The 13,022-nt window shown below is 37.9% G+C and overlaps 2 protein-coding genes across 2 annotated transcripts in view; one reads left to right on the top strand and one right to left on the bottom strand.

Annotated features, from left to right (window-relative positions):
- The window catches only part of nlgn1 (neuroligin 1), a 307,922-nt gene that overhangs the window by 97,681 nt on the left and 197,219 nt on the right, over positions 1–13,022 (bottom strand). The gene's annotated exons all lie outside the window — the stretch shown is intronic.
- LOC308393419 (sterile alpha motif domain-containing protein 3-like) lies at positions 3,899–12,514 on the top strand. The gene is made up of 7 exons (XM_080877173.1): positions 3,899–4,168; positions 5,614–5,703; positions 8,126–8,279; positions 8,747–9,748; positions 10,371–10,529; positions 10,853–10,948; positions 11,359–12,514. Exons 3-7 carry the CDS (start codon positions 8,277–8,279, stop codon positions 11,665–11,667), a joined length of 1,569 nt encoding a protein of 522 aa, XP_080733299.1. The 5' UTR covers positions 3,899–4,168; positions 5,614–5,703; positions 8,126–8,276; the 3' UTR covers positions 11,668–12,514.

Here is a 13,022-nt window from a genome sequence, read left to right as displayed (position 1 = left end):
CTTATTTATGTAGTGCTCTTCCTGATGTTACAAAAATACTAAAATCTTTGAATTTGAATCAGTGAAGAAGTTCTGAATGTAGCAAAAGGTTTGATCTACTAAATGGTCTAAACAGTGGATAGCTGAAACACTCTTCCACCTAAAAGGATTTGAACCACTAAGTTGAGGTCTTCAAAATACAAGTTACCAAAAATAAATGACAAATTTGCTGTTTTCTGATGGAATATGTTCACATGAAAAGACCAGACAAGACAAGACAAAAACCATATGTCAGATAGTGTAGACTAAATCACGATTGTTTGGTACTGTGTACTGGCCTGTCTCGAACCCCATTTACAGCACACTCCTGCTCCCTTAGTGCTCAAATTCTCTGTATGACTACCGTCACTGTTGCATTTTGGGCCTCCAGCTCTGCTTCTTTATTGCTTCTCCTCCGTAGTCTCTTTGCCTTCCTTTTCCCACCCTATACATGCCCCAGTTTCAACTCCCTTCTCCGTGTCTGTCAGTTGAAAGTCTTTTTTAATCGCTCACTACCTATTAATGTATTATCGTTAGAAGTTCCTGCCACTTTTCTTCACATTTGCTCTTTTCTTCACTTTTTCTACTTTCTTATTAACTTCTTTAAATTTAAAATGGTAATAATCATAACTGAGGAGAGTGGCTGTCGCCTGATTCCTGTGCTAAACTTCATCTCTGTGGTCAGTTCATTCTTTCAAGGATTTAAAAAAAAAAGATTCTTGCCCATTAGAAATTTTATATTGAGACTAGTTAGTGACCCTGGGGGCATGTAAAAGCCTAAAAAGCTTAATAAAAAAACTTGTTGTCTTTACAGTGTTGACTACTTTCTTTTATTTTATTTTGAAAGACGGTTAATTCACCAACAGCAACGCTTAAAAAACACCACTTCCTTGAGCAAGACATTGCCATTGCGCACTTGTTTGTTCTGTCAATTTGGAAACAGTTTGGTTTATTTCCTATGTAGTGAATTTGATTGTATACACTCACACCTAAGTGTAAAAATGATAGATGATAAAAAAAAGAATGTCACAGTTCCCAAACCTGATACGCAAGAACAACTTTTAAACAATTCAAAGCTACAGGGCTGCAGTATGTATATCAAATTACAACAGGATGACATTTACATTTACGCTTTCATGAACCGAGCTACTGCAATAACATTTTGCTTCATTTTTTTAATTAGTTTGTTTTATTTTTTATACAGAAACCAATTAAATTTGAATCCCTGTTTTTACTTGTGTGTTTGTTTGTGTGTTCATCTATATACTGAGGCATGCATCAGTGTGTCTCTCTACTGGTATTAGCTGCGTGCTAATTGGTTGAGGTTTGCAAGAGCTTCAAAAATAAAGCTTTCACATTTATGCATGTTTTCTCCACCCCATAGATGTTTGAATGGAAACAGAAGAATAAAACAGGTCAGAGTCTGTGCCACACCGACTGAGGAAAACAAAAAACATATTTGAGAAGCAGATGCAAGAAAGTCATCGAGCAGCAATGCTGCTTTTGGATCTGACAGCTAGATGGATAATACGACTGTGCATGATACAAGCTGCAGAGATGATAAAGAGCTCAGTCTCTTCTGGCAGACTCACTCTCTATGAATCTTTATTTAGTTCTGCAATTCAAAAAAAAATCTAAAAATTGTAACACTTCCTTTAGCAAGACAATGCCATTGTTTGTTCTGTCTATTTGCAACAATTTGGTTTATTTCCCATGTGGTGAATATTTGATTGTATACACTCAAGCCTAAGTGTAAAAATGATAGATAGAATTTCACAGTTCCAAAATCAAATATACAAGAATAAAATTAAAACAATTCAAAGGACGGGCTGGAGTATGTATTTCAAATTACAACAAGATGACATTTACATGTTTGTTTGTTTGTTTGTTTTGAGTTCTGTATGTTTTTTATTCTGCTTAGTCCTGTTTTGTGTTACTTTATATTCTCTAAACCTCTGTAACTGTATCTGACTTCCCCTATCAGTCTCTGTCTGTCTAAATCGCTCTTTGTCTACAAAGGCACATTCATATTTGAATAGTCGCAGCAATGTCAATAAAAAGTAGACAGTAGTGATGAGGGACAAGGCACTTGCCTATCTTCATCCGTCATGGTCATCCATTGCTGCATTTGTCTAACTTGCCCTTAGTGATCATGTGACTGTGGTGACCAAAAACAATAGGAACAACTGTAAAGGAGAGTTCTAGCTGGGATGCACCCAAGTCATATACATGAAGTCAGTCATATTTAAGAATGTTCACTCGTGGTTTTACACTCACTATGTGTTTATATAATACTCTTCATTTAACCATTAGTTATTAATCTACTCAGTGACTTTGATCAGTGACCTATATAACCTGTATTAACAACCATTTGTTGTTATGCTTTAAGAAACTCCACGCACACAAAATTCAGACATTTTCACTACTGAAACTACATTTCTCATTTTACATACTAATCAGACGTATGCATCAATTATATTTTTAGTTAAGAATAAAAATGCTTTATGGAGTTAAACAACGAAAAGCTCTGTTGTAGCACTCCAATCATTTTAAACACATAGGCTGGATGTTAAGACCCTTCACCCCTTCCCAGATGTCAGAGAAAAGACGTGGGGACTTAAACCTCTCTATGTCCCACCTCTCTCGACAGTGGAAGATTAAGATGCAGCCAGTACCTGCAGCAGTCAGCTGCCACCAGTTCTAAATACAGAACATCAACCACTTTGGTTGGGAGATGCTCAGGAAGCAGATTGTTGCGTGAAAGAGCCATAAGTATATATTTCTTTGCCGCTCGACTGTCTAACTTTGTCACTCTCTTTCACTCTGTTCATCTCTCTTCTTCACTGGCCTTTTCCGTTTCTCTCTGTCTGCTTCTCTCCATCACTATGCCTCAGTGGTACATGCACACAACAATCAAAGGGAGAGAAAGTATGAGGGCAGGGTGTACGTACGCATGTATTTTTTTCTTCCGTGTCACAGGACAGAGAGACAGAAGACAAAGTACACGCATGTCCTTTCTCTTGTCTGCTCGACAGCGATGCCATGTAAGTAAATACTTGGCCCTTCAGTGAACCGTCGGAAGTGCTTCGTATCTGTGCACACGTACACACAGGCACTTACACACACACAGCTCTCACTCAATTTTACCCAGGTGTTCCACTTCCTTCAGTTTTTCTGACTTTTAGCTGTAATGAAAATGAGTCAGAAATAGGTGGCCTACTTTCACTTCAAACCCTCTATTATAATGAAAAACTTCATCTCTGCCATTTCTGTGACTCCTGTGTTATAGTTTAAAAGCTAAAGATGGGGTTAAGCAATGTGTTGAGGCCAGACAAGTAACATGTGACTACTTAACTTTAACAGATTGTTAGCCTAAGGTATCCACCTTACACAAATCAGCCATAACATTGAAAGCACTGACTTCTAATATTCAGGTTGTATGTATAAATTTGCCTATGAGCTTGTCACTGGTTCATCACTTTCCCTTCCCTGGACCACTTTTGATAGATACTGAGCACTGCAGACCAGGAACACCCAACAAGAGCTGCAGTTTCAGAGATATAGATACAGTTCAACAGGTTTGCTCCTTACGCTTGCCCTGTTCTGCTGCTTTTAACGCATCGACTTTGTGGACAAAATGTTCACTTGCTCGCCAATATATCCCACCCACTACACTGTAAAAACGATAACTAGCAATTGTTGATTTCACTAAAGTTTTTAAATTAAACTGACTTAGAAATAAAACTTTCTATTTACAACCTAAAAAAGCTTGTCTACCCAACAAATTTCTTTCATTGTTGTCCTAACTAAGATTTTCTAGACAGCATAACAAAGATTATCAACTTTTGAGCAGAGTTTCTGAGTCAAGTTGGGAACCAGTGGGAAACCCCGTAGATGACTGGCACATGTGGTCTGAACAAGTTTGAACTAAACCAAACGGACTTTCAACTGAGCCTGAGCAGACCTGAGCTGTGTGATAGTGGTTTACCATGTGTTCTAGACTAAAAACCTCCTAAGAAAATTTGAACCATCGTGGCTGGATTTGGATGCAAATTGCAATTTTTCGACCATTGAGGATTTTCACTTCTGCAGTTGGAGTGTATAATTCTTTTGGACAGGTGCTGGAGCTGCCGACCATTTACCCTAGCAGGTAAGCTAACTACATGTGTTATTAAGATTTTCTACAAGCGCCTAGGCTGCATCCTCCTGAGGACCCGGGAGAATGGAACTAGTAAAACACTGAAAAAGGCCAACAATAGCATTTTTAAGTTATCTAAGTGACTTAATTGACACCCCCCCCCCCTTGGCTAGCTATCGAGCTGGTGGGTAACAGACGTCTCCGAAAGCGTCGGCGCACTCTTGCAAGTATATGTTGTCTTAATAAACTGAACAGATATTAGCAATTTACATAGCTACATTAACGCCTGAAAATATCTTAAAAGTTTATTTTGTGACCCAGAAAGAGTAATATTAAAACTAATTCCACAGGTAGAATTTGCACATGCGCAATAAGGATCGGGGAGTCCGATCCGTAACTTTTTTTCTCTCGTTTTTTTTCTACATTATATTGAAATGTTTCAATATTGCAAACATTTTAAGAGATGCTTATTATAAGGAGGACGTATTTCTCGGACAAATTTAGAGGAGTCCACTATGAATTTGGGCAGCCTTCGTCGCGCCGCTGTGTCGTAATCGGGCTACAAGCAGCCTCTGAAGGCTTTAGCTCAGAGTAGTGGCCAGCGCAAAAAGTAATGTTTAATGTTAAACACTCTGATATTTAGACAGACATCACTAAATGACGGTATCTCACACTGGCTTTTTACAGCACTTCTGCCATGGTAAAACTTATTAGCTTATTACCCGTTTTGTAACCAGTTTCAATGTTATCTTTGCATGAAAACGTTATGTTAACATTGACAACAAACTGGGCCAAGCACGCGTTGTCATGGAGACGCTTTCATGGGTCGGTGTAGGATATGTGCGCCAATTATATGACAGTGATATAAGTAACTTGCATATTGTCTAATATTGTTTTTTCACTTTTTCAATAGTCACCGTTTATCCGGTGCAGCACTGTTACTTTAAAGTAATGTTTAAAGCTGACTTGACAGTTTGTCAGCTGGTGTAAGATTGCCTAATGTACTGTAAGTTAATGTCACACGCAAATTAAAGTTGTACTTCATGCTCTGTATTATAAGATTGCTACATTTTCAGAGCTTTTTACATAATGGGGAAGGAGACAATATTTAAGGAATGATTGTGTGTTGCTGATGTATATTGTGTTACAGATAGTATTATTTTTTTCTATAGTTATTGCATTTTTTTTATCATAGTAACAAAAAAATGTTTGAATTCAAGCTTGCATTTATGTTACATGTCATGTATGTTATCAATCATATACTTGATATAGTAGACAAGTGGTCATATGTAAGTTAATATGATTCCTTACATATTTTTTTCATGATGTCTCTGGTTTTGGCTTGTTGATGTATTCAGCTCCTGCATCTATGGATTCCTTCTGTGTGTTAGATATGGATGTTTTATCCCATTGCAAAAGTGCTTTTGGCAAAATTGACTATGTCTCTTGTGTTTCAGGGGTGGATTTCATGCAGTGCCGATTTTGCAAATTCACAAGCTCCAGTCAAGAGACTCTTTTGAAACATTTCCGCCTTCATCACGGACAAGGTGCACATTGGCCATGCATTCACACAGACTGTGTATGTGTATTTAAAACACCTGGAGCATTACGATCACACCTCTCAAGGTCACACTCAATAGTAAAAATCCACAAAAATTCCACATTTCAGTGTGAATTGTGTGACTTTAAGGAGATTTGCAGTGAGAAAACCTTTTGGAACCATCTTGGACATCATTTAAAGAACCGAGAAACCGTACAATGTCCCTTTTTAAGGTGTAATTTTAAAACAAACATTCGCCCAACCTTCAGTTCTCACAGAAGTCGAAACCATAAAAATTGTACACTTGAGGATTTTCGAACAATTGCAAGAACTGTTTCTGAAGATGAGATAATTGAAAGTGAGCAATCTGATTGTGAAGCAGGAACATCAGCTTATAATTTTGTGAGACCAGATGAGCTTGACAAGATTGTAAAGGATGTGGATAGTGAGACACTTGAACACAAACTGGCATCTCTCTTTCTGTGTATGCAAACAGTGTTGCATGTTTCTCGAGCTGCAACACAAAAGATTGTAGAGGATTTCCATAACCTGCTCTCTTTCTCTAACATTCATACTCTCACCAGTGTAAAAGAGATCCTTTCAAAGCATGAAATAGAAGTAAATGATTGTGTTTTGCAAGACATTTCTAATGCCCTAGTTCAAACTAATCCACTGCTTTTAACAACATCGGAGAAAGGTTCCCTATCTACAGATCACAGAAGGAATATATATTTCAAAGAGCAGTTTTCTGTTGTAGAACCCACAGAGTATCTGTACAACACAGCTCATAAAAACTCTTTTGTTTATATATCTGTCACTAAGATACTTGAGACTTTACTGGGACGGGCAGATTTTTTGGACCAAATTGTATTTAATCAAGAAGCTTTATCTGGACACTTTAAGTCATTTCAAGACGGCAAGTACTACAAGGGCAATAAGTTACTGGGACAACAAAACTTATGTATCAGTTTGGGGTTGTATATTGATGATTTTGAAGTTTGTAACCCACTGGGCACCTCTAGAAAACGTCACAAGATTACTGCAGTATATTGGGTAGTTCTTAATTTACCACCCAGATTTCGATCTAATCTTTGTTCAATTCAGCTTGCTCTCTTAGGTAAAAGTGTGGATGTCAAACAATATGGTTATGAAAAGTTTTTTGAGCCACTGATTAAAGATATAAGGTGTCTAGAAGAAGAGGGAATTTTTGTGGAAGTTGTAAGCCAGTTTATTAAGGGCACTGTATATTGTGTGAGCGCAGATAACCTTGGTGCACATGGTCTGGCAGGCTTTTATGAAAGTTTTACTGTTGACAAGTTCTGTCGCTTTTGTTTGATAAGTCGGGACAAAATTGCAACGACTGAAGTTAATGACTTCCAATTGAGGGGTGTTGATCAACACAATTCATTTCTGGAAGAGCTTAGGCAAACTGACAACCTCCAAAGTGTTAATGGGGTAAAAAGGGAATGTGTACTGAGCAAACATTTACTATTCTTTCACCCAATAACCGGATTTCCTCCAGATATTTTGCATGACCTTTTTGAAGGCGTCATTCCTTTGGAGTTGTCCTTATGTTTAAAAAAGCTGATCTCAAAAGGGTTCATTACATTTGATACATTAAACAACTTCATAAAATCATTTCCCTACAAATATTCGGACAAAGTAAACAAGCCTCAAAAAATTCCAAAAACAAGCTTTGAGAAAGGAACAGTTTTTGGTAATGGACATGAAAATTGGACACTGCTGCGCTTACTTCCTTTTATAATTGGATGTAAGATACCAGAACAGGAGCCAGCTTGGGAGATTTTAATGGACCTCAAGGAAATTGTTGACATTGTTGTCTCAAACAGACTCACTGAGGAAGCATTGTGTTATTTATCTTGCAAACTACTGGATCATCGCTTGTTGCTTACCAGTACCTTTCCGGACTTCAGACTAAGGCCAAAACACCACTTCATTGACCACTACCCACATCTTATACGCTGCTATGGGCCGTTAGTGGAATTGTGGACGATGAGATTTGAAGCAAAACATAGCTTCTTTAAAAAGGTGGTCCATGACACTCACAACTGGAAAAATGTGCTGCTAACTCTTTCCTTGAAACACCAGCAAATGATGGCATACCATCTGGATAGTGGGAACCTTTTAAAACCAAAGCTCTATGTTGACAATGTGAAAGTGGTCAGGGTTTCAGAATTGGATCCATCAATCAAGTGTGAAATACAAAAGAAGTACCCTCATCTAGACAGTGTGTCTCTGTCTAAAACCGTTCATTTTTTTGGGACACAGTATGTGGCGGGCATGATTTTATCTGCTGGGCAATGCAGTGGCCTCCCAGAATTCCACAAGATTGTGACCATTCTTGTCAATGCAGAGGAGGTGACATTCATTTGTAAAAGACTGAGTTCCTGGTACATTGAACATTTCAGGTCCTATGAGCTTGTTGAACACACCTGTGCAGACCTTCTTGTGCTGGATCCAGATGTGCTGACGGATTATCACCCTCTAACAGCATACACAGTTGGTGGAAAGCTGATGGTGACCCCAAGGACGTACCTTCTCTATTAAAGCAACTTTATAATGGTATGTTCTCTCCCCTCCACCCTGTCTCCTATTCTGATCTCCCCTCTCACCCACCCTTTTTCTCTATTGTACTCTACTTCAAAACTCATTTCCCCTTGCTTTTTCTTTTCTTCTCCACACACTTCTTTCTTCTATCACTCTGCTATCCTCACCAAATTATCTCTCTCTCCTTTGTTTTCTCCTCATTAAGCATTAGTTTTGTGCTGAATGAATTGAAGGTTTTCCCAAGTGTAGGCCAGTTGAGTACAGTGGCTGAAGAAAATGAAAACTTGGATATAGACTTGAGCTTTATTTAAAAAAATTTTGTGTGTGTGTGTTTTTTACATTTGTAGACTAAATCATTTGCAAATCAAATGTAGTCAGCAGATTCATCTGGAAAAAGGCAGCTGTATGGTATAGGTGTCAACTGTCTTCTAATTGTGTTTGGCTATTGATTTTCTGCCAACTTTTTTTTCTCCTCTTTTCAGACTTTGTTACTTCGGGTAGTTCTTTCCTCCAGAGAAGCCCGGCGAGTCCAGCTTCCTGAAGTACCAGCATCTGTGGGACAATTGATTGATATACTTAAAGAAAGACTTGAACTTGCAGGTGACTTCTCACTACAGTTTGAGGATCCAGATTTCGGAAATGCAATATGCAATCTTACAGCAATATCTGAATTACCAGCTGAGCGTGCAGTCCTGCATATAATGTGGAACTGTGATTCATCTACACTTAACCAATCCATTGCTTCAGTGTCCTCTGCTTCAGTCTCTTCCCAGGACACAATAAGTGTGCACTCTGATGATTTCAGGCCTAGCTGGACCGATACTATCCAGATGAACTTAAGACATGTGTCAGAGTGGCCCTCTCCATTTTCTATTCCCAAGTTTTCACATGATGTTGAACTGAAATTGTGTAAGGCTAATGTGACATATGAAAAATCTAAGAAGGGCCTTGCAGTAACAAGAGACATGAAGATGGAGATTTTGGATAAAATTGCAGAGGCAGTGTTTGAAATTAAAGCCTACCCTGAGAAAGATGAGGTTGAGTCAGTGGCTTCTGCACTGGTTCTCAAATATCCATGCCTGAAGGAGCCAGGTAGCATCACAGGCTACGAGGGATGGAAAGCAAGTATCAAGCACAAACTTGGAAACTACAGATCAAAGCTTCGTCGGGCAGGCTGCAATGAAGTAAATGTAAACAGGAAAAGGAAAGGAGAAGATGAAGCCAGCAGTCCTTTCACCCTTAAAAAGCCCAAACGTGGAGAGGTCAATCATGTCCCAGATTATCCACAGCACCATGATGATTCTACTCTTGAAGAGGAAAGAGTTGCTCTGGTCAGTGAAATGAAGAAGAAACAAAAGAACTTGAAAGTCATACAGCAGAAGATGGCGCTGACATTTTCTCTCAGGCGGAGAGAGGTTGTGGAGTGTCAACCTATGGTATCTGAGGTCCAGGAGAGATGGCCTGGGCTGTTTTCCTCTGAGGAGGTAAGAGTGTCCAAATTTATTTATAATTTAATTATTATTCAAATTGGGCATGACTTATACTAGATGGACTATTATTGAAGTAGTACAGTATTTGCTGGTGTAATGCATTGGCCAACTTTATTATACCTTGTGCAACCAGTCCACATTGAAATCTGTGACCCATTAGATTATTTGACCTGTCATAATATTCTTACCCTGAACATTTCTGCCAGTACAAGAAAAGAGTCCCCATGCTAAATCAAAATTGTTCTTCCTGTGAAACAGAAAGTCAATCACATAATTTTTGACTTAGCATGTATGTTTTTTTTATTTTAGTGCTGGAAATAGGACTTCTATAGACTGAGATTTTTAGGGAAAGAATACTAAGGCAGGTCACATAATCTGATTCGTCACAGATTTTGGTGCAACGTAGAACATAATATGTATTTGCATATTGATACTGTTTTTTGTGGAGGGTGTTTCTATTCCTGTGCAAAATGTGTATTCATGAGAGATTTTTGAAGTAGGTTTTGCGGTTGATAACACAGTCAGGCATATAACATGGTGCAGACTGTACAAGGCAGCTACCCAGAAATTTTCTGTGCTGAATAAATGGCAATATTTTGGTTATTGTCTTGTTTAGATATCTGAAGAATTTCATCGGATCACAAGCAAAGACCTCCTAGGGACGTTCAATGCATCCCTCAACAAATTTGTGCCTGGCCTGCTGAAACTATACCGGTCTAAGAAGGGAGCTCTTGGTGAGGACATGGAAGACCTCTTGGATAAACTTGATGAACAGGTAAGTGCTCCTTTACCTGACATTTTTAGAAGAGAGTATACCTTTGTCATAACAGAAAAAAATGTTGGCTTCAGCCAAAACACATCAATGGAAATGAATGTAATCAGTCATTACTTTGTTTTTATTTGGCGGTATTTTATTTAATTTGTAAAAAGAAAGTAAAATCGTTAAAATGGTGTTTTGTTTTTTTAAGTTTTACATGTTGCTGGGCCTGATCTGTATTTTATTTTCATTACTATAAGAGTTCTGATTTTGCATTGTGTGTAGGTACACCACGTTACTATACTAATTTAAATGCTTGTTTTCCACTGAATGCTCTTTAGACATCTGACATTGTGTCCCACCGAAAGACAGCAGCACTGAGAGGCCTGCCCATTTTCCTCAGAGAGGATGCAACACAGGTTTTCCTGAAGTGCTTAGTAAGTACAAAAAAGTAATGCAAGCAAAACTAATTGCTATGAGATGTTTTTAAAAGATGATTTAATCCAAAATGGAAATGTCCACTTCCTCAGTGCAGTCCAGATAATTTTATGGTGAGGATTGCAGTTGTCATAACTCTCGCTGCTTTTTTTTCTGCTGAGGAGCACCTGGGCATTGTTAGTGGGTGTTCAACAGCAGAAAATATTTTTGTACAAAACTCATCACAAGGTTGGTTGGTGAAAGATATTGTGCTGTTAATTAAAGGAAAATAAGCTTTTTCTTTTTAAAACCTCCATGAGTCAAATGAGCATCATGGTATAGAGGTTAAAGTTAAGATCTTTAGAAATGTATTTTGTCTTTAATTTTTCTTAGCTTTCAATAATTCATATTTTACTTTTCTTCTCTTCAGGACACTGACATTTTGGAACCAGTGTTGAACGGTGCATCAGTTGCCATCCTCACCATCCTGCAAGATGACGATGCCGATACGTCTGTGCGAGAACATGCTGTTGTGTTGGAAGGGGACATCGTGCTACATAACATTCCAGACCTCTCTACTGCCTTGGCATACCTCTTTGGCCTTCTGTATGCCCTCAACATTGATTATCCAAAGCAGATGAGTTATACCTTTGAAGCAATTCAGGGCATCTTTTTTGAACTCGGTGGCTCTCGATGCTCACAGCGCATAAGGTCTCTAAAAACAAAGCTTTTGCTGTGACTGTTAATGGGGAAGCCAGACATGAGTTTAACTTGTTCTTAAACATGTTCAAGTGCATTGTAGAGTCATGTAAAAAAAAAAACCCAGTAGTTCAACCCCTTTCCCTCTATATAATCGTTCACCTGTTACAAAGAGTTGCATATTTAGTGTTTGAACTGTTAAAATTAATTAGGAATAAGTGAAGGAAAGAGGGAGGAAAGGAAGAAGGGAGAAAAGAAGGAACAGTCAAAACAGAATGGTTCATTTTGACCTGGTCGGTCAATATGAAGTTGAAGTGGATAAGGGATTATTTGAAATGTAAATATTAGTCAGATGAATCTGTATTATTGAGAATCTATGGTGAAATTTTGTCTTGTAGGATTTTAAAAGATTTGTTATAGTGTTTTTCACTCCACCTGAAGTATGGAACTGGTATTTTACCTGATAGTTCGCTGTTCATTGATGGTAACATTTCTAATAACTTTTGACTTCTGTAGTTCATCATAGTAAGCCCATGTAAAATGTCGATGTCTGGGTACATAGGCAATTGTTTGTTGCACTACCCTATTTAGTGTGCAATAGTTAAGTTAAGCTTTTACAGGACAGCCAGGGTGTGAACGTGAATGACTAAGCTGCTGGACACTTTTCTTTTTTTCTGGACTCTGGAATTTTAATGTCTCTGCTGGGGTGCTCAAAGCACCCTAAAGAAACTGGCAACACGTTTTTTTCTGTTTGTTTGCTTTTTTACAGAAATTCACCCCACTGCCCATGACCTTCTGAAATATACTGAAAGCACTGTTGAAAAAAATAAATACGTTTTTACATAACATTCAGTTGTGCTTTGTTTTATTCTATATCTGTTTGAGTGTTTTTTCAAGTACGATAACAGCATACATTTTTCTTTATTTATATTGGTAAATTTTCAACTCACTGGAGTAAGAATTGTATGATTATTCAACAAGAATATCTGCGTTTGGTGAATTTAGGAATACATGGCCTTGGAGGGAATAATTGTATGTTAATTCAACAGGAATATCTTTGTTTGGTGAAGGCAGAAATACATGGCATTGAAACCAGAATTTCTTTGTTAGACTTACAGGATTATCCTAATTAGGTGAACAAGTAGATCCAAGTTGGCAGAACATGAAAATATTAGTTAAGTCAACTACAGTTGGCAGAAGTTGAGAAAACTCAAAAATCTCTTGCATCATGTTGCCTTGAAATTTTAAGTTTTCTCAACTTTTTCTTTTTTACAGTGTAACAGGTGGAATGATGAGAGGTAATAAATGGGTTATTGTTATCATTCCTATCTAGGTTGCCTATAAATTCATGAAACCATTGATAACTCAGTAATCTGTGGGAAAAATATTTGTCCA

This window comes from Rhamphochromis sp. 'chilingali', assembly GCF_963969265.1.
Source record: "Rhamphochromis sp. 'chilingali' genome assembly, chromosome: 3".
Lineage (NCBI taxonomy): Eukaryota > Metazoa > Chordata > Actinopteri > Cichliformes > Cichlidae > Rhamphochromis > Rhamphochromis sp. 'chilingali'.
This window is presented reverse-complemented; position numbering and strand designations above follow the sequence as displayed.